A 24,211-nucleotide genomic window follows, 5' to 3' on the forward strand; every position below is an offset into this window, starting at 1 on the left:
CTCCAACCTCAACCTGTCGGTCCAAGAAACCCTGATCCAAATTTATACTCCAGTACGCTCCTGGCAGCCCTTTCATCCTCTGCAAACTTCAGCGCATCCAAAATTTGGCTGCAAATGATTACGCCCTACGTCAAGTCCTGCTCATTCATCAGTCCAACCTTGCTAACCTACACTGGCTCCCAGTATGCTCAATGCCTCAACTTTAAAATGGCTTCGCTCATCTCTGTAACCTTGCCCAGATAAGTAACTATCTCCATTCCTCCAACTCTGGCCCCATGTGCTTCCTTTATTCCTTTGGTCAATATGTTCACCACGCCTTCAACTGACTAAATCCCCATTTTCTTAAGCTAACCCCTTACCACCCCCAAACACTTGTTGAATTCCCACTTTATGACCCTCAAGATTTCTCTTTGAGCAAGTTTGTGATCACCTATTTTTGATGCCTCTGGGGATGGTCTTCAGGCACCATCTAAATGAATGCTGTTGTTTGATCTGTGCTGCAGATCAACATTTTAACAGGGAGGAGAGAAATACTGTAAAACATCCAGGCAGTAGATCGTTAAATGCACCACCCGTTTCACAAAATAATAGAGCAGTTGGGGCTGGGTCATTGAATATATACAAGGTCGAGTTAGACAGATTTTTGATCTGCAAAAGTTATGGGGAGCAGGCAGGTAAGCTGAGTTAAGGCCATAATCAGATCAGCCATGATTTTACTGAATGGTGGAACAGGCTCGATGGGCCAAGTGGCCTACTCTTGCTCCTAATTCTTATGATCTGAGCCATCCCACTTAAAACTATCTCCTGTTTTTTGCTGAAGACAAATAATAGTGAATAGTACCAGCAGCACTGGACCTGCCTCTCCCAGGTGGCCATTTGTTTTTTAAAAATTTTTTCATGGGATGTGAGCATCACAGGGAAGTTCAGCATGTAGCCCATCCCTAATTGCTCTTAAAAGGAGTGGCTTGTTGGGCCATTTCAGGGGGCAGCTAAGAGTCAACCACATTGTTGTGGTTCTGGAGTCACATGTAAGCCAGACTGACTAAGGACGGCAGATTTCCTTCCCTAAAGGACAGGAACCCAAATGGGTTTTTACAAGAATCGATGATGGTTGTCAAGGTCACCATTACTGAGACTAGTTTTATATTCCAGGTTTATTAATTAAATTTAAATTCCACCAGCTGCAATGGTGGGATTTGAGCCTGTGTCCCCAGAGCACTAGCCTGGGCCTCTGGATTACTATCACTGGACTAACATCTCCCCTAACCCTCACCTTTGGTTATGCGAGAGCCCGAGTGTCAAAAGAATATTTCATTGTGGGGTGTGACCTGATCCCTCCATCTCCTATTATGCACTACATATTCAGAATCGCTTGCCCCAGCTCAGTAGCTGCTGAGCTATCAGGGGTGGGGAAGAACAGGAAGGGAAGCAGGGCGGAAGATTTAAGTATACCTGGGGCAGCATTTGTGCTCAGATTTCCGGCCCCCCACCCCATCATGCAGGAGTGACCACGTGCTACCATCAGACCCGTCATCCAAATATTAAAATCTGAGGCAACTGTTAGCAGAGTAGCGTATCATACAATATTTATTCAATATCCATTTGATTTTGTGTAAACAATTATTGATTGCTTCTTATAGTTCAATAAAACTTTAAATACAATTACTTGTCACTGATGTAATACAGTAAGTGGGGAAGATCAAAGTCTTTCAGTTGTCACTGCTGACCTAAGCAGGCCATCGTGCACTTGCCGCTTGTTCACCCCCCCACCTCACCTCCTGTAGGCATTGATTTAAGACACTGATACATTAAGATGTGAAATCTTTTGGTCCTTGGGGTAAGCCTGATGCCACAAGTGTCCTACCCTATGCACAGTCTCTGCGAGTGTAAAACAACACAGGTCCCTGTGCAGCTCATTGCATCGCGAGGACCTTCCCTGGCACTATGGCATATAGATTAGCATTTCGCATCTGGTTCTGTTTAAGCTGCGGAGATGTTAAGACTCAACTCGATGGATAGGAGCTCAAATGAAAGTCGAACTTGCATTGATACAGTACCTTTCACGACCTCAGGACATTCCAACATGTTTTCCTGCCAATGAGGGTTTTTTTGAAGTTGTAGTGAAGTGTTGCAATGTAGGCAAACACAGCAGCTAATTCACATGCAGCAAGCTCTCACAAAAAGCAACGACCAGATAATCAGTTTGTGATGTTGGCGGAGATATAAATGTTAACCAGGATAACTCCCCTGAGCTTCTTCGAATAGCGCCACAGGATCCTTTTACATTCAACCGAAAGGGCAGATGGAGCCTTGGTTTAATTTGTCAAGCAAAAGACAGCACCTATGACAATGTGGCACTCCCTCGGTGCTGTACTGGAATGGCAGCCTAGATTTTGTGGTCAAGGTTCTGGAGTGGGAATGAATTCATGACCTCCTGACTCAGAGGTACATGTGCTACTGACTGAGCCATGGCTGACAGGGAGGGGCAAAAAAGAAAGCACTTAGAAGAGATCTGAAGACAGGCTATGGGTGGTCAGGTACAGTTTGTATTACAGCCCTTCTCCACTTCATCTGAATATTACCCAACAATTAGATTATGAGGAGAGATTACGTAAATGAAACGTATATTCCCTGGAATATGATTGGGGGAAGAGAGGGAGAGGGAGAATTTTTCCACTGGTTGGTGAGTCTAGGATAAAGGGAGATAATCTTATAAATCAGAGGCAGACTATTCAGAAGAGAAAAATGTGGAACTTTCTCCCACAAAAAGGAGCAGATGCTAGCTTAATCAATCACTTTAAATCTGAACTCAATAGATTTCGCCTCACCAAGGCATATGGAGCCAAGGGGAGTTGATGGAGTGAAGATATAGATCTTATTAAATGGTGGAACAGACAAGGGGTTGAATGGCCCGCTCCTGTTCTTATGTTCCACTCAACTCCTGATTCGAACAGAGTTAGATACTGGAGCTGTGGAGTCTCACAGCAGGAGGGAGGATCATGCTCTGGGCAAAAAAACTGATGTTGAATGGGTTTTGCCAACTTTTGGCTGGGATGCGCAGGATGCTCATTCTACTGTTTCTTTTGGGACAGATGTGTGCAGACACTGGAGTACCACAGAACGATGGCCCATCACTGAGTGGCACTGACAAAAGCTTTGTTGATATCGGCAAACACGCCGGATCACGAGCACACAGGGTCTCCTCAAACAGTTCCAAGTTAGTCCCAGTCACTGAGCTGAAGGCTCTGGGTTTGAACCCTGATCTATGCCGAATTACTGGAGCTCAGAAAGGACATCCACAGAACTTCAAAATGGCTGCTGTGGCCCTGTGCTCAGATTCCTGTTGTTGTTGGTGGACACCAGGGGAGGACAGGATCCAGCTCGGCCACGATTCCCTCTGTTGGTTGACACTCACCGCCGAGGACCACACATCAGCAATATGGCAGAGATGTCTCTGATGTCTGAGGAACTATATCCTAGGAAGGGAAACGATGCTTTGAGTAGCATGTCGGAACAAGCATGGAAAGGGGTTAATTTACACACAAACTGAAACATGAGGTAGCGATTCATTGCCAAATGAGTTTGATTCCACAAAATTTTAGCACTTCAACCTTTGACCCACCCACTGGTTGAGTGGTGCCCTGTTGTGGGGGTGGGAGGAGATGGGGGAATGGTACCTGAAGTCAGAAACATCCAAGCATGGATCTACCTGAGGTGCATACATGTAGCAGAGGATCCCACAACAGCTCTCTTTAGCCTTGGAATAACTGTAGCATGGGTAACAGGACATGTTGGGGTGATGATCGAGAAGCAGCGAGTGTCTTTCTCCCAGCACAGACAGTGCTCTAACAGGAGGACATCAGTCCAAGGTGTCTGGGATATCTTGGCGAGGGAGGTGGGGTGACGGCTAAGCTGTCAGCTGATGGATTCTGGTAATCGATTGGTAAACAAAGACATGGAAGCAGCTCCTGTTACTGCTGCTTTCTCATCTGTCGTCGCTCCTGGCGCCTCTGTTTCTTTTCGGATATCTCCGGATTGGTGGGGGGCTCCGCAGTAAACCAAGGCCCCAGGATGTTCACCCAGAGCAGATAAAGAGCCCTCCCCGGTGCCTGAAAGACAGAACCAGCCAGTCAAATCATCAGTCCAGGCATCAAGTTCAACTGGAATGCTCTATAGCTCTTCCATTGTGAAAAGCACTATGAAAATGCACCATAGAACCATAGAAAAGTTACAGCACAGAAGGAGGCCATTCGGCCCATCTTGTCCATGCCAGCCCGAGGACACCCAGGTGCCCTTTCTAATCCCACCTTTCTGCACCCGGCCCATAGCCCTGCAGCTTACAGCACTTAAGGTGTAGATCCAGGTAATTTTTAAAAGAGTTTAGAGTTTCTGCCTCTACCACCAACTTGGGGAGTGAATTCCAGACACCCACTACCCTCTGCGTAAAAAAGTTCTTCCTCATGTCCCCCCTACACCTTCTGCCACTTATCTTGAATCTATGTCCCCTGGTTCTAGAATTCTCCACCAAGGGAAACTATTTTATCCTGTCCACTCTATCTACTCCCCTCATAATTTTGTACACCTCAATCAAGTCACCTCTCAGACTTCTTTGTTCGAAGGAAAATAACCCCAACCTATCCAATCTCTCCTCATAGCTACACTTTTCTAACCCTGGCAACATTCTTGTAAACCTCCTCTGCACTCTCTCCAGAGCTATTACGTCCTTCCTGTAATGTGGTGACCAGAACTGCACACAGTACTCCAGTTGTGGCCTCACCAGTGTTTTATACAATTCCAACATTATATCCTTACTTTTATATTCTATACCTCTGCCAATGAAGGAGAGCATTCCATATGCCTTCTTTACAACCTTGTCGACTTGAACTGCTGCCTTCAGGACCTGTGTACTTGTACGCCAAGATCTCTCACTTCATCTACCCCTCTTAGTATATTCCCATCTTTCTTTTTGTGGATACACCAAAGGGAGGTGGAAGATTTGTTCAGAGTTCTCAAACACTGTATTTGAATAACTAGCTTTTTTGCCCGTGGGTCCATGTGACGCGTTACTTCTCTAGCTGCCCCCCACTCCTCCCACTAATCAGTATATAAATAGCAACTCCCTCAGCTAAAGATCCCTTCAAGTTAGTGAAGTACTGTTGGATGCAGCCAGAACTTACCAGGAGCCACAAGTACCAGAAGTACATGGATATACAGCTGAGGACCTGCAGGATTGCAGTCAGTAAGATCATATCCTTCAGATGCCTGGAAGGCAAACAACAGGTTAGCACCAATGGAGCTGAATACTACAGAATGCAGTGGTCTGAATTAACCAGACTCAACAACAGCATCATTAACGAAGTAAAGCACCCTGCAACACTTCACAGGAGTGCTATCAAATCAAATAAAAGAAAGCCACATCAGGGGATATTACAGCAGAATGAACAAAAGCTTGGATAAAGCGTTTAAAGGACAAAGGAGAGGCTGAGGGGGTTAGGGAGGCAATTCCAGACTTGGGCTACTGAAGGCACAGCCACCAATGGTGCAGTGATGTACAAAAGGCCAGAGCTGGAGGAGCAGAGATAACTCAGTTTTGTAGGGAGCTAACAAAGGCAACCAGTGCATTCACAGGTTCAGGTCAATATTCCCATGCAAAGTTACCAATTGGGAGAGAAACCTTCCTGAAGGCAGCATGCTTTAATGCTGTGAGCAGGCAGGAGAGGACATTTGGGATTGAGCCGCTTTCCTTCTCAGGGCTGGGGAATCCACCCTGAGCTGTCAGCTTCTCCAACTAATGTCAAACCTCATCCACAGAATTTCAATCCTTCTCCCACTGCCTCAGAAATTCATGGCTCACAACTTCTGAGCTCCAGGGTGCCGTACCTTGGGGTACCCCAAAGATGTGCTGGGGAAACCCCCACCCACCCTGGAAGTCCCCACGAGGATTGCACAGCGATTGTCTGGGAAGATCAAACTTGTGTTGGGCAATTGCCTTGCACTGGGAACCATCCAATACTCCAATTTAAATTGCAAACTTCGGATGACTGTCTTACAGGAATAGTTACCCAGGCAAAGACAGAAGAATTAAAACCACTTCTAACTCCAGGGTAACTATAGTACTGAACGCACCCCCCTCCCCAACGTCCTCCACGGTTGGGGGAACCGACTACTCCCATGCACCCCGCCTCAGCCCCCCCCCCTCACTACCCCCAACTCTCTTGACTACCCTGAACCCCCCCTCCCCCCACAGGATCCCATGACTAACTCCCACCCCCCCCACCGACTGCCCTCCTCACCCTACCCACTGACTACCCAACACCCTGACCACCCAACACCTGTCATTGACTACCCTCCCCACAGACAACCTGAATCTCCTCCCCTACTGACCACACCACCATACTGACCACCTGATCCCCCCCCCACCACTGACCACCCTCCTATCCACCCTACACCCCCACCCCAATACTGCTCACTTACCTTCTCCCTGACTACTCAAAGCGGCTGGACCTTTAAACCTACCTGCTTTACACAAGGCCTCGGGAACACACTGCACTGCACCATTCTCGCCTGGCCCGAGTAGGAAGGTTGGGCGAGGAAGGAGTGGCTGCATTTCAGGGTAAGTAACTAGGAGTGGAGTGGCAATCCGACTGCGATCGCCACTCCACAGTAGTTAGGGCCCCATGTGTCCTTTTGTTCCTCTATTATCTTTACTGCTTCGCTCCAGTTTAAAGATCATCTCAGCCGTATTAACAACTTGCTGCTTTTCTGTTAGCTCACTCACATTGATACTTCTCCATCTTTTTTATCCTCCTCACGTTTGCTCAGCCTGATGCTCATTGCTCAAGCTCACAACAGAACTGGGCACCCACGGTCGCCTCAGAAAACAGGCAGCAGCAAATAGTGGTGCTCTTAGGGAGCTGGAGAGAGGGCGGGTGTGTGGTGGTGAAGGAAAACAGTTCCACTCTGCTGGGCTGTTATTGATATTCACTACTACTGCTCTCACGCACTTCTGGGAAAAGTCACTGTTCACTCACTCCCCCTTGCCCTTTGTCCTGTCCCATCTCAACTTGAGCAAATGTATCCCTCTTTCTTCAGTTGAAGACGCAGCTTTCCACTGTCAGAGTCCTGTCACCACCTCCCTGTGGAAGTTATCAAGTGGATAATGATTATGGGGTCGAAGCCCGAGCTGATTATCCATTACCCCATGCTTCCCACGGCCCAGGAACACTGAGGCTAGCCGAGAGCAGTTAGCTCACACAGAAATGGAGATTTTCCTCTTGTTTATGCAGGGTTGCAACAAGGGCAAATTAATCTGACAGAAAATGCTATTCAGATCAGAGTGCACCCATGGAGAAAGACAGACTGCCATTTATATAGCACTTAGGGCCACCGAACACCTCAAAGTGCTTTACAGCTAATGAAGTACTTTTTGAAGCGTAGTCACTGTTGTAATGTAGGAAATGCAGCCACATACCTGGGCAGAGCTAGATCTCAAACAGCAATGATTAGATAAACTTTTTTTTGAGAAGTTGGAGGGATAACTCCCCTGCTCTTCTTCAAAATAGTGCCATGGGATCTTTGACATCCACCTGAACAGGCAGACGGGGCCTTGGTTTAATGTCCCATCTGAAGGACGGCACCTTGAGCAGTGTAGCACTCACTCAGTGCTACATTGGAGAGGTCAGCCTTGGATTTTTGTGCTCAAGCCCTGGAGTGGGACTTGAACCTGGAACCCTGTGACTCAGAGGCAACAGTGCCATCAATTGAGACACGGGTGACACTAAAAAAAAAATGAAGGGTCAGATCCGAAACGTTATCGCTGTTTCTCTTGCCACAGATCCTGCCTGACCTGGTAGGAATCAGTATGTTCTGTTTACGGACATCGAATAAACTGCATTGTGTTTCACCTCTGGCTAAAACCACTGTACAATCCGAGGAACACGCAGTGGGGGCTCAGGTGGTCAGACACCATTTGGCCATTTGGTACAAGTCAGATACCTGCAGCACTGTGGACACTCACTCTGCCATACCCTGCTCCATGTTGAGATCAATACCTCCGTCAAGTAGGACGCGGTCCTCCGAGAATACTGGCTGTGCCATTCCCTGCATCCATCGATAGCTGAAGCTGTAGACAACAAAGGCGAAAGCCAGCAATCCCTGTCATCAAGAGAGAAAAGGCTCCATTAGAAGGACAGAAGACAGATGGTTTATTTCGTTTCCCATCTCTCTTTAAAAATCCTTCACTGCATCCCAACCAAATGTCACTCCAAGTTTCTCACCGAGATACCTTTTACTGTTTTCCTCCCTCAGCCCCTGCAATGAATGTCTTTTCATCCTCAGTGATTTCAACCCCATCTTAACTCTCCTTGTTCTCTCTGCTGCGTTTACCAGCCCCTTTGGTTCCCCAAATCTCTCCTCCTCTTCATGTGAACTCCCCTACCCATATATATGGCTACACCTTCTTCATGTCATCTTGAGATCTTGCTACTCCCATTGTACTGACTGCTGAGAAGGCAATCTCCAATCATTTTCTTGTCTAACTCTCCACCCCACATTCTTCATCCGCCTTCCAAGCCCATTTCCTTCTGTGCCTGCGCTGGGGAAAAACCCTCAAACCCCGTAGCTCTGCACTTTCAAATTCCCAACTAATTATCCTTCAGCCTAAAATTCATTATAACATTTTAGCAAAGACCCGTTTAATAAACCATACCCTGTCCAGCACTATAATGCCAATGTTCCCATTAGAACTATTACTCTTTCCCCTCCCTCCCAGTATTTCCCTCATCTCCACTTCCTTACATCCAAAGGGACACAGATTTGAACATGTTTGGCAAACAACTGATTTAACCATTCATTGCCAGACCATGTAATGAACCACATAAAGCAGTATCAGATTAGGCTTTCCACCACTAAAACCGCTATTCAAAAATCATCCAGCAATTCAAAGATAATGCCTGGATTTTCTCCTAGGCTACAGGCTGGATCACAAAGTATTTAAAGAGGTAGGTAGGTAGGTAGATTTTTGAAATATCAGGGAGTTGAGGGCTATGAGGAGCTGGCACGAAGGAGTTAAGGCCTGGGGCAGATCAGCCATGATCTTATTGAATGACGGGGCAGGTTTGAGGGGCCAAATGGCCTACTCCTGCTCCTATTTCTTATGTTACGTTCTTTTAAAGCACCCTCTCCCGCCTCCTCCACCCACACCTTGAACAATAAACCTTTTTGTCACAAATAATGAGACAATCCACTCAGTTGCTCTGCTGCTTCCCTCCTTTCCCATAGCCCAAGACAAACCTCCCCAAATGTTCTCCGCTACCCTACCCCTAAACTCCTCTTTCTCTATTTCATCTGCTGCAGCTCCTTCTTCAACCTCACCTTGCCCATGAGACTTACCTCCTGCTCCCTGGATTCTGACCAAACTGCTGACTCATTACCTTCCTTTCTTAGGCCCCATATTAGCTGACATTGTTAATGGTTCCCTCTCCTCGGTACCAGCTCCAACCTTTTCAATTCTGCCATCATCACACCTTTCCTTAAAAAGACTCAACCCTCGACTTCTCTGTCCTGGCAAACTACCATCCCATCTCCATAGTCCTTGGACACATTGTTGCTTCCCAAATCAGTGTCCATCTTTCCTGCAATTCCATGTCTGAATCCCTCCAAGGTAAACTATTCCCCCTCATCCTCCACAGCTGACCATGCCATCTTCCTCCACCATCCAGCTGGGTGATACTGCCCTTGCTTGGCTCCATTCATACCTACCAGAGAATCCACAACAGCTTAACTTCCCACTCCAACACCATTATCTCTTGTGTTCATCAAGGACCCTCTTCTATTTCTCAACTACTTGGCCACTCCGGTAACTTCCGAAAACAGGTTTCATGTGTACGTAGACTTTCAGTTCTATCCCACCATCATCACCTCACATTAGCTCTGATTTGATACCCACTTTGTGCAACATCCAATGCTGGATGAGCAGAACTTTCCTTATTGGGAACGCTGAAGCCAGTGACTTTGGATAATGCCACAAACTCCATTCCCTGACCTCCATTTCTGTCCCTGGTCCCATCATCAAGCTGCTGATGCTTGCAGGGGTACAAGTTTTGTCTGCTCCTCAGTGCTGATTACCTAATGTGCTGCTCTTCACCTGCAAAACTAGTTTCAACAGGGTATTTGATTGGTGGGGGGGGGGTTGGTGAGAAGGAGGGCAGGTGAGCTCAATGCCACATTTCATTCTGTCCACCCCAACAGGACAAACATATCCATGGGGGAGGGTTGAGGGGTGCTTGCTGTGATGGAGAGGTTTGCGTGTCCCAAATGAGCCTGAGAACAATGCTGTCCGGAGCTCATGCTCCGGGTGTCCCATGGTGGTAAGGTCGAGGGTGAGGTTCCAGGCAAAGAACGGTCCAAGGAGTCCTCAAATGGCAGAGCAAGTGGAGGAGGGTTGCGGACCCAATGGCTGTGAAGGCCGAAGGCGGCTGCAATGGGGAAGTGGCCCCAGTCGTCATGGTTCGCCATGCCACTGACTCTGGCCACCAACCGTCAAGACCGCGTGGAACCCAGCTGTGCATTGGAGTCCCCACGCTAAACTACACCACGCACAGGTTTCTGTCAGGTGAAAAGTCCTGTGGAAATGGAGGATTGGTGGCAGGGATAGGGCTCTGATTGGAGGTCCCCAGCCAAGATTCCGCACACAGGCAGCGGGTGTGTGACGGTCATCGGGCACCTGCGTTGAGACTTAGGTGCCTTTTGGCAGTTGCATCTGCAACTGAGCAGTCCTATTCGGGATACCCTCTGCACACCCCGAACGGGGAGGGGGCTAGAAAAAGGTGCCCCAAAAATAGGCTGTCCCATTTCTCCGAGCTGGGTGACCAGCTCTGTGGTTGAAACAAGAAAAAGCTAAACTTCGGAGCCTGGAATGAGGGAAAACTTGTTGACAACCCAATGAGTCATTCCCCGGAAAGACTGACTGCCATCATGGCTTGGGAGCTAGCGAGGCACAACATCGACATCACAGCTCTTAGCAAAACCTGCCTCGCTGGATAGGGGCAACTGAGGGAGGCCAGTGGAGGGCACACCTTCTGGAAAGGGAAATCAGACCATGACCCCCACATCCATGGAGTCGGTTTTGCCATGAGGAACAGGATGATGGCCCTACGCTGCATCTCAGTTGTAATCAATGTGCCACTGTCATTAGCATGTACTTTATCAGCGCAGACTTTAGATTCTGAGCACGAAGTCAAGCAGAGGTTTCACTCCGATCTTGATGGTATCCTTGCTTCCATCCCCAGGAACAACAAGGTCATCCTCCTAGGTGACTTTAATGCCTGAATTGGACGTGACCATGAAATCTGGAGTGGAACTATCGCCAAGAATGGCATGGGTAAGGCCTACTCTTGACCAAGTGTGCCCAAAACGGTCTGATCGTGACGAACATTGTCTTCTGCCAGAAGAACCAGCTGAAGGCCACATGGATGCACCCGGGGTTGTGTCATTGGCACCTCCTGGACTACATCATTGTCCAAGGCAGAGACCTGAGGGACGTGCTTGTCATGAGGGCCAAGGGTTCTGAATATTGCTGGACAGACCATCGACTTGTGTGCTTGGTGATGAACATCTGCCTTGCGCCAAGAAACCAGAGGATCCAAAAAGCCACCTGGAAAAAGCTGAATATTGCAGCAATGAAGGACCTGGGACTGCGTGAAGAGTTCCAGGCCCAGTTGCAAGGTGCACTAGAGCAAGTGCCCACCACTGATGCCATTTCCATCCAGGCATACTGGGAACAAATCCAGTCCACCATCCTAGACACCAGTGCACAGACCATCGGGTTTGCACCACGACGGAGCCAGGACTGGTTTGACGCTAACGACACCGTGATCTCTGAGAGGAAGTGAACAGCCTTCATTGCCTGGGAAAGTCTCCCACGTACCCAGCGAATGACGGTAGCGTACCACCAACTGAAGGCTGAAGTCCAGCGATGCATTCGTCACATGAAGAACAACAACTGGTGGGTGGAGTATGACGCACAATATTCAGGCCTACGCTGACCAGCAGGACATATGCAACTTTTTCCAGGCTACCAAGACAACCCTATGCAACCAGAAAAATCCCTCTCTGATCACAGGACCGCTCCTGGATCCTTGAGGACAACGACGACGCCATCCGTCAGCGTTGGAAGGTGCATTTCAAACTGCTCCTCAATCAGGATTCCATCGAATCAGAGGACACCTCCGAGCCAACCCCCAACACCCTGTGGAGGATTCCCTCGCTGATCCACCAAGCATCGATGAGCTTAAGCGAGCCATCCAACAGATGAAAACCAACAAGCTTGTGAGTCAGGCGGTATACCTGCAGAGGTCTACCATGCTGGCAACTATCAGCTCACATCACAGCTCCACCAGTTTATCCTCCATCTCTGGGACGAAGAGGACACCCCTGGGATCTCAAGAATGTGACCATCATTAGTATCTGCAAGGGGGGAAAATCTGATTGTGAAAACTAGTGGGATTTCCCTCCTGTCCATCACGGGTAAGATCCTGGCCGCATCCTCCTGAACCATCTTCGTTGGGTCGCTGAGGAGATCCCCCCGGAAACCCAGTGTGGCTTCCGACCATCTCGGGGTACTGCGGACATGGCCTTTGTGGCTAGACAGATCCAGGAAAAACATCAGCAGCAAAATCAAGAATTGTTCCTCGCCCTCATCGACCTGACCAAGGCGTTTGATTCTTTAAATTGTGAAGCTCTATAGATTGCCCTCCAACGTTTTGGTTGCCCGTTGAAGTTTGTCACCATCCTGAGATTCCTGCAGCACAACATGGCCGCCACCGTCCTGAGTGGAGGATCCGAAACTGACACCTTTCACATCCGGACCGGGGTCAAACAAGGTTGTGAGATCTGCCCCAGCTTGTTCACCATTTATCTGACCATCCACCTCATCCGAGATGAGCTACCACCTGGTGTCAGCACCATCAGGTTCATCCACAATAAAGGAATATAAAAGGACAAACCCTTCAGACTTACCCAGGTCCAGAATGTGACTGAACTGTAGAAAAGGAAGAGGTTCACGGCCCCATAAATAGCCTGTGGAAGAGACAATGCAGCCGTTAGTAAGACAGCAACAAAATAACACAGGGCATCTTGTCTCTTGCCAAAGGGGCAGTTTGATAATCTATCAAAGGAAAGGCAGATGAATTTATTCGTGGAGGGTGAGCAAAAGTGGAAAGGACAGAGAGCAGGCAAGCTTCATCCGATGAGAAAAGGGAAAAGAATGTCCTCAAAATTTAACCCAGACTTCCCAACGATTGTTGCTGCCTGAGAGGGGCAGGTTCCTGTGCACAGTTAAACCAGTTTGCAGAGAGATTGTAATCAGTGATGTAGCCCTGGCCTTGCATTAAGATACGGTTCTCTCAGGCCCCTCCCTCGTGGATAGGCACAATCCATTAAACTCACATTAGCTCCCAGAATAATTCTCAGGTAGAAGGTCAATGTTTCCTTGTTCTCTTCAAAGATCTGCTTCTTCCCTTTCGTTCCAACCTTGCCTCCCTTCGGCTGCTCAAACAAGAAAATAAATAATTTTAGCAGCTTCAAGGACACAGAGACGGGACTATGACTCTGCATTACAAACACTATGAACACCACAACACTTCAACTCAAATGACATTAACAGAGAGCAATAAGCACAGAAAATAGGCAACATCTGTTGGGAGAACTAGCTCAGATTTCTGGTTCATGTCCTTTCACAGAACTCAGATACTAACTGCTCTTATTAATAATTCGCCTCCAATTTTCTCCCTGTCACATCGAGTCATGACTACACGGAGAATCACAAGGCTAACTCTAGTTCTCCATCAGTGACCTCTGCTCCAATGAAGCTCAACAAAAGCTTCAGCAACAGACATTATCTTATTCTTCTGGCTGGGCAATAGCCTGAACACTGACAGATAAGTTCAGACCACAGCAATACCACTCCCTAATCTGCACAGCAATGGGCAATCGATCATGGGGTGGAACTGTTGGAGGGGTGGAACTGGTAGTGGCTACCGTTTGCTGGGAACAAGGCGGGGAGGGGAGACGGAGGAGCACGGGGCAAGAGTGGGCAGAGTGGCATCCCCCCTCCCCCGGGCCCTCACTTGGGGAACCATCGCCCCACACTCACCGCCATGGCTCCAGCCCTCGATCCAAGGTCCGTAGTTTCAGAGGCCGCTTCCTCTCCTCCTTTCTCTGGGACCCACCTGTTACTCGACCTCGAGTGACTGGAAACCCGCTCCCGGCTCAGGGACACTTTAAACCATCCAGGAGAAGATCGAAATGAACAGCTCAGCACTACCGGCGCACTGTGATGACGTCACACGACGTGAGCGGACCGTGATGATGTCGCACGGGCAATACGCAAACGGGACGGGCTGGGACGCAGCAGCTGGTGAGAAAGCCCCGCCCCCTCTCCACAGCAGCTCATTTGCGCGTCAGGGGGAGTCTTTACCTGGTGCATCTTGTGGGCAGTTTCATTGATAGGAAAGCAAAAATATCCAATGGATGCTGTAATAAAAACAGAAAATGCTAAAAATACTCAGCAAGTTTGCAGCATCTGTGGAGGAGAGAGAAACAAAATTAACGTTTCAGTGATATTCCAACACTTCATCACCAGGACCTCTGCAAGAGAATTAGATGCCCCAGGCAAACTTCACGTTGCGCCCCCCATAATACACCTTGTATTAAGTGACCATTCCTCTGCAGCTGAGACAGTTCAGGTGCAGCCAAATTGACATGCTTAGAGATGGGCCTCTAGAATAGCTGCCCACTCAAGCAACACAGAGGTATCAAAGTGCTGCTACATGCTCGAGAGCTTTTCATCCCTCGGGCACTGACTGCAAACCAGTGTGAATTTTAGTGGCTTACAGAACAGCTGGCAAGTTGTACAATCTCCTTGCTAAAGCTGGCCATCCAGCAATCACTGTTGGAGGAGCTCATTGCCCTTTGCAATGTCATCATCCCAGTTTGGAGCAGTCTCCCCCATGGTTCAAGCTAACAGCGCAGCTTTGCAGTGTGGGTTTGGAGAATGCCTGTGCCTGATCTGAGAGCACAGCATGAGGTCCAATGGGCAAAGCTGCCGCCAATTGGTCAGGTGGAGTGGGGCCGAGGTGGGCGGGGCTTCAGGCAGCCATGCAGTCCACTAATCTCTGGCCATCCAAGTGGTGGCCAGCAATCTTTGGGATGCGTTAAGGGGCCTTCAGACATAACAAAGAGGGGTTCTTAGTACATCCAAGCTAACCCACGGGTCTCTCTTCTTCATCCTGCAGAAGGAGTACATCAGGAACATGGAGCCTGGTGAACTAGCTGTGTGCCTCATGCGTACAGACAGCGGAGACAAAGGAGAAGAGGGCGACGGAGGCACCTGGCTGGGCAGAGGGAGGAGCAGCACCCTCAGGAAGAAGGAGCGCCTAGGGGTCCCGCACACGTTGCTGAAGGACCACAGAGAGCCATCACTGGTCAGCACCTAGCTAAACCCAGGGTCTGTAGATGGAACTTGTTGTTCCTTCAGACGACTGAGAACCAGCGTCACTGAAGATGGCACATGTCCAGGGAACTGGTCAGTCACATCTGCCACCTGCTGCAGGATTTGGCGCCACGGGGACATGGAGGGCATCCACTGCCCGCGGCCATGAAAGTGGCCACAGCGCTCAAATTTTATGTCAGTTGCTCATTTCAGGGCTGCACAGGTGACCTCTGTGGGATCTCACAAGCCTCCACCCACAAATATATCCATGAGGTCACGGATGCCATCTTCACAAAGGCACACAACTTTGTGTATTTCACCCTGGACCAGGACAGCCAGGATGCAAGAGCACTGGGATTTGCCCAGATCTTGTGCTTCCCATAGGTGCAGGGTGCGATTGACTGCACTCATGTGGTGCTCCGATCTCCTTGAGAGGAAGCGGTCAACTACGTCACTGCAAGGGCTTCCACTCACTGAATATCCAGCTGGTGTGCGACCACCACAAGTGCATCCTGCAGATCTGCGCATGATTCCCAGGGAGTCTCTATGACTCCTACATTCTCAGTCGGTCACAGATCCCTGATATCTTTCAGGGTCTACAGAGGCTGCAGGGTTGGCTCCTTGGAACAAGGGCTACCTGCAGAGGACGTGGCTGATGACACCCGTGAGGCAGCCTCAGACTGTAGCAGAGTGAAGTTATAACAAGGCTCATGCTGCAGCTTGCAACTTGGTGGAGCAAACCATCAGGATGCTGAAAATGAGGTTCCGGTGCCTGGACCGGTCTGGTGGAGCCCTGCAATATAGTCCATTGAGGGTGTCATGCATCATTGTCGTCTGCTGCGCCCCTTACATACTGATGCTGCAATGGGGTGAGGAGCTGGCTGAGGAGGAGCTGGAGGTCTCCAATGAGGAGGACATTAACGGTAATGAAAGTGAGGAGGTCCTCAAAGGGCAAACGAGGCAGGCGCGCTCATAGCTGCTAGATTCGTGGTGGATGATGACGACTTTCAGTGAGGAGACATCATAGATCCTCACATTGCATCTGTGAGTGTTTGACTCTTGTCTGGCTTATGGCAGCGCACATACCCTCAGTGATAAGGCTCCTGTCGTGGAGACGCAGCAGATGCCCATAGTCCTTACATTCCAGGAGGATGATGACAACATGCAGTGGGGACACTCCATAGATTCTCACATAGCTTATGTGAATGTCTGACTCCTGTCTGGCTGATGACAGCTCACTTGTGCTATGTGAACTGGGTCATATCATGGAGATGCAGCTGGGAAACTTTAACTTGTCCTGATCCTTCGTGAGCTGGACACTTCAGGACCGCGCTGTCACCGAACACAGATGCTGATGAGAAGGGGGCCAGCCGAAACTCAAAGGTGCTGAGAGCACACAGAGAATGACGGAACTCAGTGCCGCCAGCCCAGGACATTCTGGCAGTAATAATAAGCCCCATCAAGGTGCACTGTCCAGTGACAGTGAAGGCACACCATCAGTGTGCTGGAAAGGTTGCACGAAGCACAGGGAAGAGGCCCTGGACTAAGACACCTGCCTTTATCTTGTGCAGAAAGGTTTCACATCTGAATGACATGAACACAGAACAAGGAGACATTTTTGGGATTTATTAACAAATTGAACATTATATACAAGTGAGTAACATCCATGCCCAGGCTGTGCAACTACGTCTTCTTAACCTTCCTAACCCTGCCGCTACGTCTTGGTGCTCCCCAGACATCCACAGTGAAGGTGGAGGCAGCCTGCTGACTGCTACTCCCTGTCTGTGATGACCTTGATGGGCGTCCTCTGTGGGGGGCCAAGACCTGGAGGCCCCGGCCTGCTTTCAGGGCCCTGCTGTGTGGCAGCGGCATCCTCCTTGGCCTGTGAAGCTGGAGTTGCTGGGGTCACAGGAAGAGGGGATTCGGATGAGCCGGACACTCCCGGAGTCACCTGGATGGATGGCTGCAGGATGTGCACCTGCTGATCCTCCTCCCTATGGGTGCCCGAGGGCTGACTTCTTGAGGAGAAGGGAAAGCTGGAGTGAGATCGAGCTGCTCCACACGCTTCTCGCATACACACTGTTGGAGGCCAACTATGGCATCAGTGAAGGAGTTGAGCCTGCGCAGCAGTGCAGGAGTGACATCCTGGACCAAGGTCTCCATGGCGGCCAACATCCTCCCAGTGTTGACCTCAGTGCATTGGCATGCCAGCACTATCACCTCAGCCTGATGGCAGACAGACTCCTCCATCGTGCCTTGCAATCTGAGGAGTGCAGGGAACATCCATTCCTGATGTTTCCGAGCTTGCCTTTGCAGCTCCAGCAACTGTGACATGACTGAGTCCAGAGGCTCGTCATCTGACTCGGACTCAGCAACGTTCTGGCCTCCAGCAGTCCTCTGAGTGCTGGACACCAGGGAATTCACTGCTGCTGCCTGCTGTGGATCAGACAGTGCGATGTGCTCACCAGATTGTGATCCTGAGGCTAATCTAAAGCTAGGTCCCACTAAGGTGTGTCTCTGTGCTGGCGGAGGGTGTGGGTGGGCGCTGTGATGGGTCTTTAATGAGGGTTTCAGCAGATTCATTTCCTGAGGTGTCTTCGGGGCTTGAGTCCAGGGCCTGGGTTGTGGACCCCCTCGGCTGTTTGGCAGATGTGCCTGCGAAAGCAAGGAGAGATAATTAGTGCATGGCAGTGGCCTGTGAAACAGGACACATCATTCATGGCATAGTTGTCTGATGGATGTTGCACTGCTGAATCCTCAGTTGGTAGAGCAGCGCCGACCTCACCTTCAGCACAGGACCAGTCCCGGTCATCGCTGGCCAGCTGGGTGGCTCTGTTTTCAGAGTCTGTGAGGACCTTGATTTCAGACATTCCTCCTCCAGTCTGCGACTTCTTCCTCTTGTTGTGTGCCAGCTTGTCCTGCATGAATAGAGATAGAGAGTGTAAGCAGGATGCCTGCCAGGCAAGATGAAGAAGAGCCATACAGACTCAAAATGTTAACTCTGTTTCTCTCTCCAGAGATGCTGCCAGACCTGCTGAGTTTTTCCAGCATTTTCCATTTTTATTCCAAATGATACGTATGCGTGGCATATGTGGGTGGTGAGCAGTGCCATGGACAGGATGAGGACATGATCCGCAGGGCAGATGAAGGTGTGTGTGTGAGAGTGAATGGTGATGTCCCTTGAACTGGCAGTAAGTGAGGGCCCTGTGGATGTGTGATGGGTTTGTGAGTGTGTGAGTTGAGAGTGATGAGAAAAGCATCTTACCCTGGCAGAGCAGAGGAGATCATTCATCCTCTTCCTGCACTGGGTGGCTGTCCTCTTTTGCAGGGCATTGGCACTGACCACGGCTGCCACCACCTCCCATGCTGGATTTGTCACCTTGCTTGCTGGTCTTCACCCAGAGCGGGTGTCCATGACATCACAGCAGGCTTCCACAGCATCCAAAAGGTGTTCCAGGGCTGTGTCACTGAATCAGGGGGACTGCAGTCTCCTTGCCTTTCAGGGCCATGTCTTCTGTGCAGCAGTCCTTGGCTGGAAGCACTGAGAGGTGTGTGCATGGCTGCACTTTAAATATGGCATCTGGCGTGAGGAAGCGGTGAGGTGACGGTGTGGCGGGCGAATTGAAGTCACTTGTCAGCAAAACATTGACAGCAAAAATGTTTCCTGGGAATGCCTGATTAAAGACGAAATGGATTGGGACAATACGGTCTGAAAAGCCGCTATTGCGACTGGCGGGTAAAACATTCTTTTTCCCACCCACTACCGCATTTAGTGCAAATCTGGGACGATTCCGCCCTATGTGTTCCTGCAATAGTTACAAGATGATTTTATGCGCAATTTACATAATCAATAATCATCGTGATAGAGTGGGCTAGATTAAATGATGTTCTTTGATATTATTTACGGGTCCACAGTTTTGGAAAAGTATATAGATGCATGAATCTGTAAAATTGTCATATAAACAGAATGAGGAAAATAATATGAAATTTTGGGAAAGACTGCAATGTAAATATATGGAAATCCATCAGTATATGTGAATGTATATCAGTAGGTTTGAGATATTTCATTCCCACTGCTGAAGCCTGTTAGTTAACTCATGTGGTTTCATGAAGAGCTCATTCAGATTTTTGCCAACCTCCCCCAAAAATTTTGCCAGCCTAGGCGACTGCCAAGTTTGTCTAATGGTTGCACTGGCCCTGTTCATCACTGAATACTAATAAAATGCTTTAAAAAAATAAAGATTTCGATCTCTGTAGTGACTTTCACAACCTCAGATGTCCCAAAGCTCTTTACAACCTCACTTTACAGTCCTTCTCCTCTGCCCCACTATGGACAGTTTCCTGCTCCAAGCTGCCACAGTCACATTCTGCCTGACCTTCCGACATTCTTTACCCTAATCCTCACAGGAAGCAGGTACGTTGTACCTGTTGAATCGGACCATATCCTCATTCTCTATCTCACCCATGGGTCCCTTTCACTCCGGACACGGTCACACCAATCCCATTCAGAATTTGTCCCTCTCTCTGTGGGGCGTGACTGAAGTCTGAAGCAACTTGTCCATGCACTGCCCCCCCTCCCTTATGTGTCGGAGTGCCTCTGACTCGCACTCCAGCTGAACAATTCGGAGCTGGAGAGATCTGAGGCAACGATGTCTCCTGCAGATGCCTATGCTCAGGGCAGTCTCGCAGTCCACAAACCTACTCCACCATATCTTATTCTGGATTATTTATATCTACATTTTAAATTTGTATTTTTCATCCTTTTCTACATGCTAACTTGCATCAAGCACTAAAACATTGAATGGTCATTCCATTGCCTAATAATCTTCTCCTAACCTCTCATGCTGTTCTATTGGTGATAACATCCAATTTATTTCTGAGTGACTGGCTCATCAACTAAAAGGTATACCATAGCCTGAATGACAGGCTGTAGATAATTAAATAAATAATGTGAACAACTGCACACTGAGATTCTGATGGAGTGGGAACCTCAGCTAATGTTTTACTGTTTATCCTCTCAAGATTCTTCATCATTCTTTAAACCTCTGGCAAATCTCACTGCCCAATGAGAAAGCCCAATTTTCCAAATGCTTCTTCATAAATATAACCCTCTCACTTTTGAATCATTCTTGTGAATTCTGTTGTGGTAGTACTGTTAATTCCAAGAATTGTAGGTTGAGGAAGAATAAGCCTGAAGCTAACCTATACTCTAAACCAGGTTTATTTCTAAGACAACAAAGTAAAATCACAAACTCTCCCAGACACCCAGAGTGAACTGGTTTATTTTTGCTTGCAATGGTTCATGAACCCTTCCCCAACTGGGGACAGCTGTGCTTAATTACCAATTTAAAGCATGTATTCTATTGCAGCACAAGTTCAACCATAGCACCCTCGCCTTTGAATCAGAGGGTTGTGGGTTCACGTCCCACTCCCGGAAACCAAGAACTGTGATTGTACTCGAAAGAGTTGCAATCTGTGACTGTTGATAACTCGAAAGAGTTTCAACATTAATAAACACTCCTGTGGGACAAAAATAAAAACAAAAAACTGCGGATGCTGGAAATCCAAAACAAAAACAGAATTACCTGGAAAAACTCAGCAGGTCTGGCAGCATCGGCAGAGAAGAAAAGAGTTGATGTTTTGAGTCCTCATGACCCTTCAACAGAACTGAGTAATATTAGGAGAGGGGTGAAATATAAGCTGGTTTAAGGTGGGGGGTGGGGGGAGAGAGAAGTTGGGGGGGGTGTGGTTGTAGGGACAAGCAAGCAGTGATAGGAGCAGATAATCAAAAGATGTCACAGACAAAGGAACAAAGAGGTGTTGAAGGTGGTGATATTATCTAAACGAATGTGCTAATTAAGAATGGATGGCAGGACACTCAAGGTACAGCTCTAGTGGGGATGAGGTGGAAAGACTAACAGGGCATTAAAGGTATAGATTTAAAAATAATGGAAATAGGTGGGAAAAGAAAAATCTATATAAATTATTGGAAAAAACAAAAGGGAGGGGGAAGAAACGGAAAGGGGGTGGGGATGGAGGAGGGAGTTCAAGATCTAAAGTTGTTGAATTCAATATTCAGTCCGGAAGGCTGTAAAGTGCCTAGTCGGAAGATGAGGTGCTGTTCCTCCAGTTTGCGTTGGGCTTCAACCCCAACAAGCCCAATGTAAACTGGAGGAACAGCACCTCATCTTCCGACTAGGCACTTTACAGCCTTCCGGACTGAATATTGAATTCAACAACTTTAGATCTTGAACTCCCTCCTCCATCCCCACCCCCTTTCCGTTTCTTCCCCCTCCCTTTTGTTTTTTCCAATAATTTATATAGATTTTTCTTTTCCCACCTATTTCCATTATTTTTAAATCTATACCTTTAATGCCCTGTTAGTCTTTCCACCTCATCCCCACTAGAGCTGTACCTTGAGTGTCCTGCCATCCATTCTTAATTAGCACATTCGTTTAGATAATATCACCACCTTCAACACCTCTTTGTTCCTTTGTCTGTGACATCTTTTGATTATCTGCTCCTATCACTGCTTGCTTGTCCCTACAACCAACGCCCCCCCACAACTTCTCTCTCCCCACAACAGCACCCCCCCCACCCCCTGCCTTAAACCAGCTTATATTTCACCCCTCTCCTAATATTACTCAGTTCTGTTGAAGGGTCATGAGGACTCGAAACGTCAACTCCTGTGGGACACCTTGGGATGTTTGAATATGATACAGGTGCTCTATTAATGCACAATGTTGTTATTAGGCAAATTCAGTATTGTTTTCTCTTAAGTGCAATGCCTGTAAGTACATTCACACAGCCTCTTGTATAGTGGGCTGCCTCCATTGGGTTTTTGACAGGTCTACCTTAAAAGGTTGCAATTGGGCATAATAAATATTGACCAGGATAGATATTTTTATTTCACACTCAATTCTACTGAGAGCAGATTCTAAAAGAGATCATTTAAAATTTATCTTTAATATATGTTTGGAGTGTGAATGATTTGGTGAGTGAGGTAACAAAAGGAAAGCTAATGGAGATTTCAAGGGGCTGAAGCAAGGTTAGGCAATGAAGAGGGCTTGTGGATTGTGAGGTCTGGCAGCACCTGTGGGCAGAGAAACAGAGTTAATGGACTTGAAACGTTAATTCTATTTCTCTCTCCACAAACGGTGCCAGATTTGCTGAGTTTTTCCAGTACTTTCTGTTTTTAATTCAGATCCCCAACATCCGCAGTATTTTGTTTTTTGATTTATGGTAGGTTGTGAGTGTTGAGGTTGAGGAGCAAGAGAGAAGAACAAGACAAGGAAAGGGGGTGGCAGAGAGGAAAAATAGGAGGTTTGTGGACGACCGAGCCACAGGACTGAAAGACTTTAATGAAAGGGAAAGGCAGGCAGCTGATGCCTGGGGCAGCATCTGTTGGACCATGCCCAATGTTTAGTCTTTGTGGATTTATTATTCTGAAAGGAATTTAAGGGTGGTATTTTTTAAACTAGGTTTTGATGTTCAATGGAAAAATGTATGTCATAGAAGACAAATTACACTTTAATTTCTGAAGCTAAGAACTGGTAATGGAATGATTGTATGATGAGGGAGAATAATAACAATGTTGTAATTGTCTTTGATGACTTTAATTCCTGAAGCTACTTGCTAGTGATGGGATGATTGTATTGTAGAAAGGCATGATCACAATGTAAATTTGTTTAACGTTGGATTAATCTAGTAAATCATTTTTTTAAAAAGCTTGCCCAATCTTGTCTGCGCTCTGAAGCAAAGCAGAAGCAGGGCGGGTTAATAATTAAATGGAACACTCCGTGGGCACACCAGATTCACACAGTGAGACCACTCACTGCTCTGTACATCTGCCTTCAATTGGCAGGCTTTTTGCTGATCAGTCCTTCATGCTCTTGCTTTTTCTCCCTCTGCATCATTCTTGATTGCTCTCTTCTTGCTCCCTTTCCCTCACTCGCACTCTCTCGTTCCTTCCCTCTCACTGGCTTTGAGTCACTCTCTCCCGCTCTTTAGTTAACTCTTGTATTCTCCTTCGCTTTCAATCTCTCAATGTTTTTTGCGTTCTTTCTTGGTCACCCTCCTCATCTCACTCTTTTGCTTGCACTCTCTCTCATCCTCTGTTTCCTCCACTCAATGACTCTTTCAAACTCCCTCCCTCCCCCCCTGCTCTCTTCCTCCCTCCCCTTCCCTTCCCTCCCCTTCCCTTCCCTTCCCTTCTCCCTCCCCTTCCCTTCTCACTCCCATTTCCTTCTCCCTCCCCTTCTCCCTCCCCTTCCCTTCTCCCTCCCCTTTCCTTCTCCCTCCCCTTCCCGTCCCTTCTCCCTCCCCTCCCCCTCCCCTTCCCCCTCTCCCTCCCCTTCCCCCTCTTCCTTCCCCCTCTCCCTTCCCCATCCCCCCCTTCCCCCCATCTCGCCCCTTCCCCCCATCTCCCCCTTTCCCTCTCTCCTTCCCGTCCCTCTCACCCCCCTCCCTCCCTCCCCCATCCTCCCTCCCTCCCTCTCTCCCCCATCGTGATCAAGGCTGATCATCCAACTCAATAGCCTGCTCCCGCTTTCTCCCCATACCCTTTGATCCCTTTTGTCCCAAGAGCTATGTCCAACTCCTTCTTGAGAACGTACAATGTTTTGGCCTCAACTACTTTCTGCGGTAACGAATTCCACAGGCTCACCACTCTCTTGGCGAAGAAATTTCTACTCACCTCAGTCCTAAATGGTCTAATCCATA

At 48.3% G+C, this 24,211-nt stretch overlaps 1 protein-coding gene across 2 annotated transcripts; it reads right to left on the reverse strand.

Moving 5' to 3' along the window:
- Window positions 1-1,560: 1,560 nt before the first annotated feature.
- Window positions 1,561-14,343, reverse strand: tmem208 (transmembrane protein 208). 2 transcript variants are annotated; one of them, XM_078543981.1, is made up of 6 exons: window positions 14,153-14,343; window positions 13,447-13,545; window positions 13,018-13,077; window positions 8,018-8,154; window positions 5,178-5,262; window positions 1,561-4,109 (listed from the first exon to the last, which is right to left on the reverse strand). In XM_078543981.1, exons 1-6 carry the CDS (start codon window positions 14,156-14,158, stop codon window positions 3,972-3,974), a joined length of 525 nt encoding a protein of 174 aa, XP_078400107.1. In that variant the 5' UTR covers window positions 14,159-14,343; the 3' UTR covers window positions 1,561-3,971. The 2 variants fall into 2 exon arrangements, with proteins under 2 accessions (XP_078400107.1, XP_078400108.1); XM_078543982.1 differs by lacking the exon at window positions 13,447-13,545.
- Window positions 14,344-24,211: the final 9,868 nt, after the last annotated feature.

This window comes from Cetorhinus maximus, chromosome 6, assembly GCF_964194155.1.
Source record: "Cetorhinus maximus chromosome 6, sCetMax3.hap1.1, whole genome shotgun sequence".
Taxonomy (NCBI): domain Eukaryota; kingdom Metazoa; phylum Chordata; class Chondrichthyes; order Lamniformes; family Cetorhinidae; genus Cetorhinus; species Cetorhinus maximus.

Coding starts and splice junctions, on each gene's coding strand:
- tmem208 (XM_078543981.1), bottom strand. Junction 13,078..13,446: donor GAATTATTCTGGGAGCTAAT/GTGAGTTTAATG, acceptor TCTCTTCCACAG/GCTATTTATGGGGCCGTGAA. Junction 5,263..8,017: donor ATGGAGCAGGGTATGGCAGA/GTGAGTGTCCAC, acceptor TTTGCCTTCCAG/GCATCTGAAGGATATGATCT.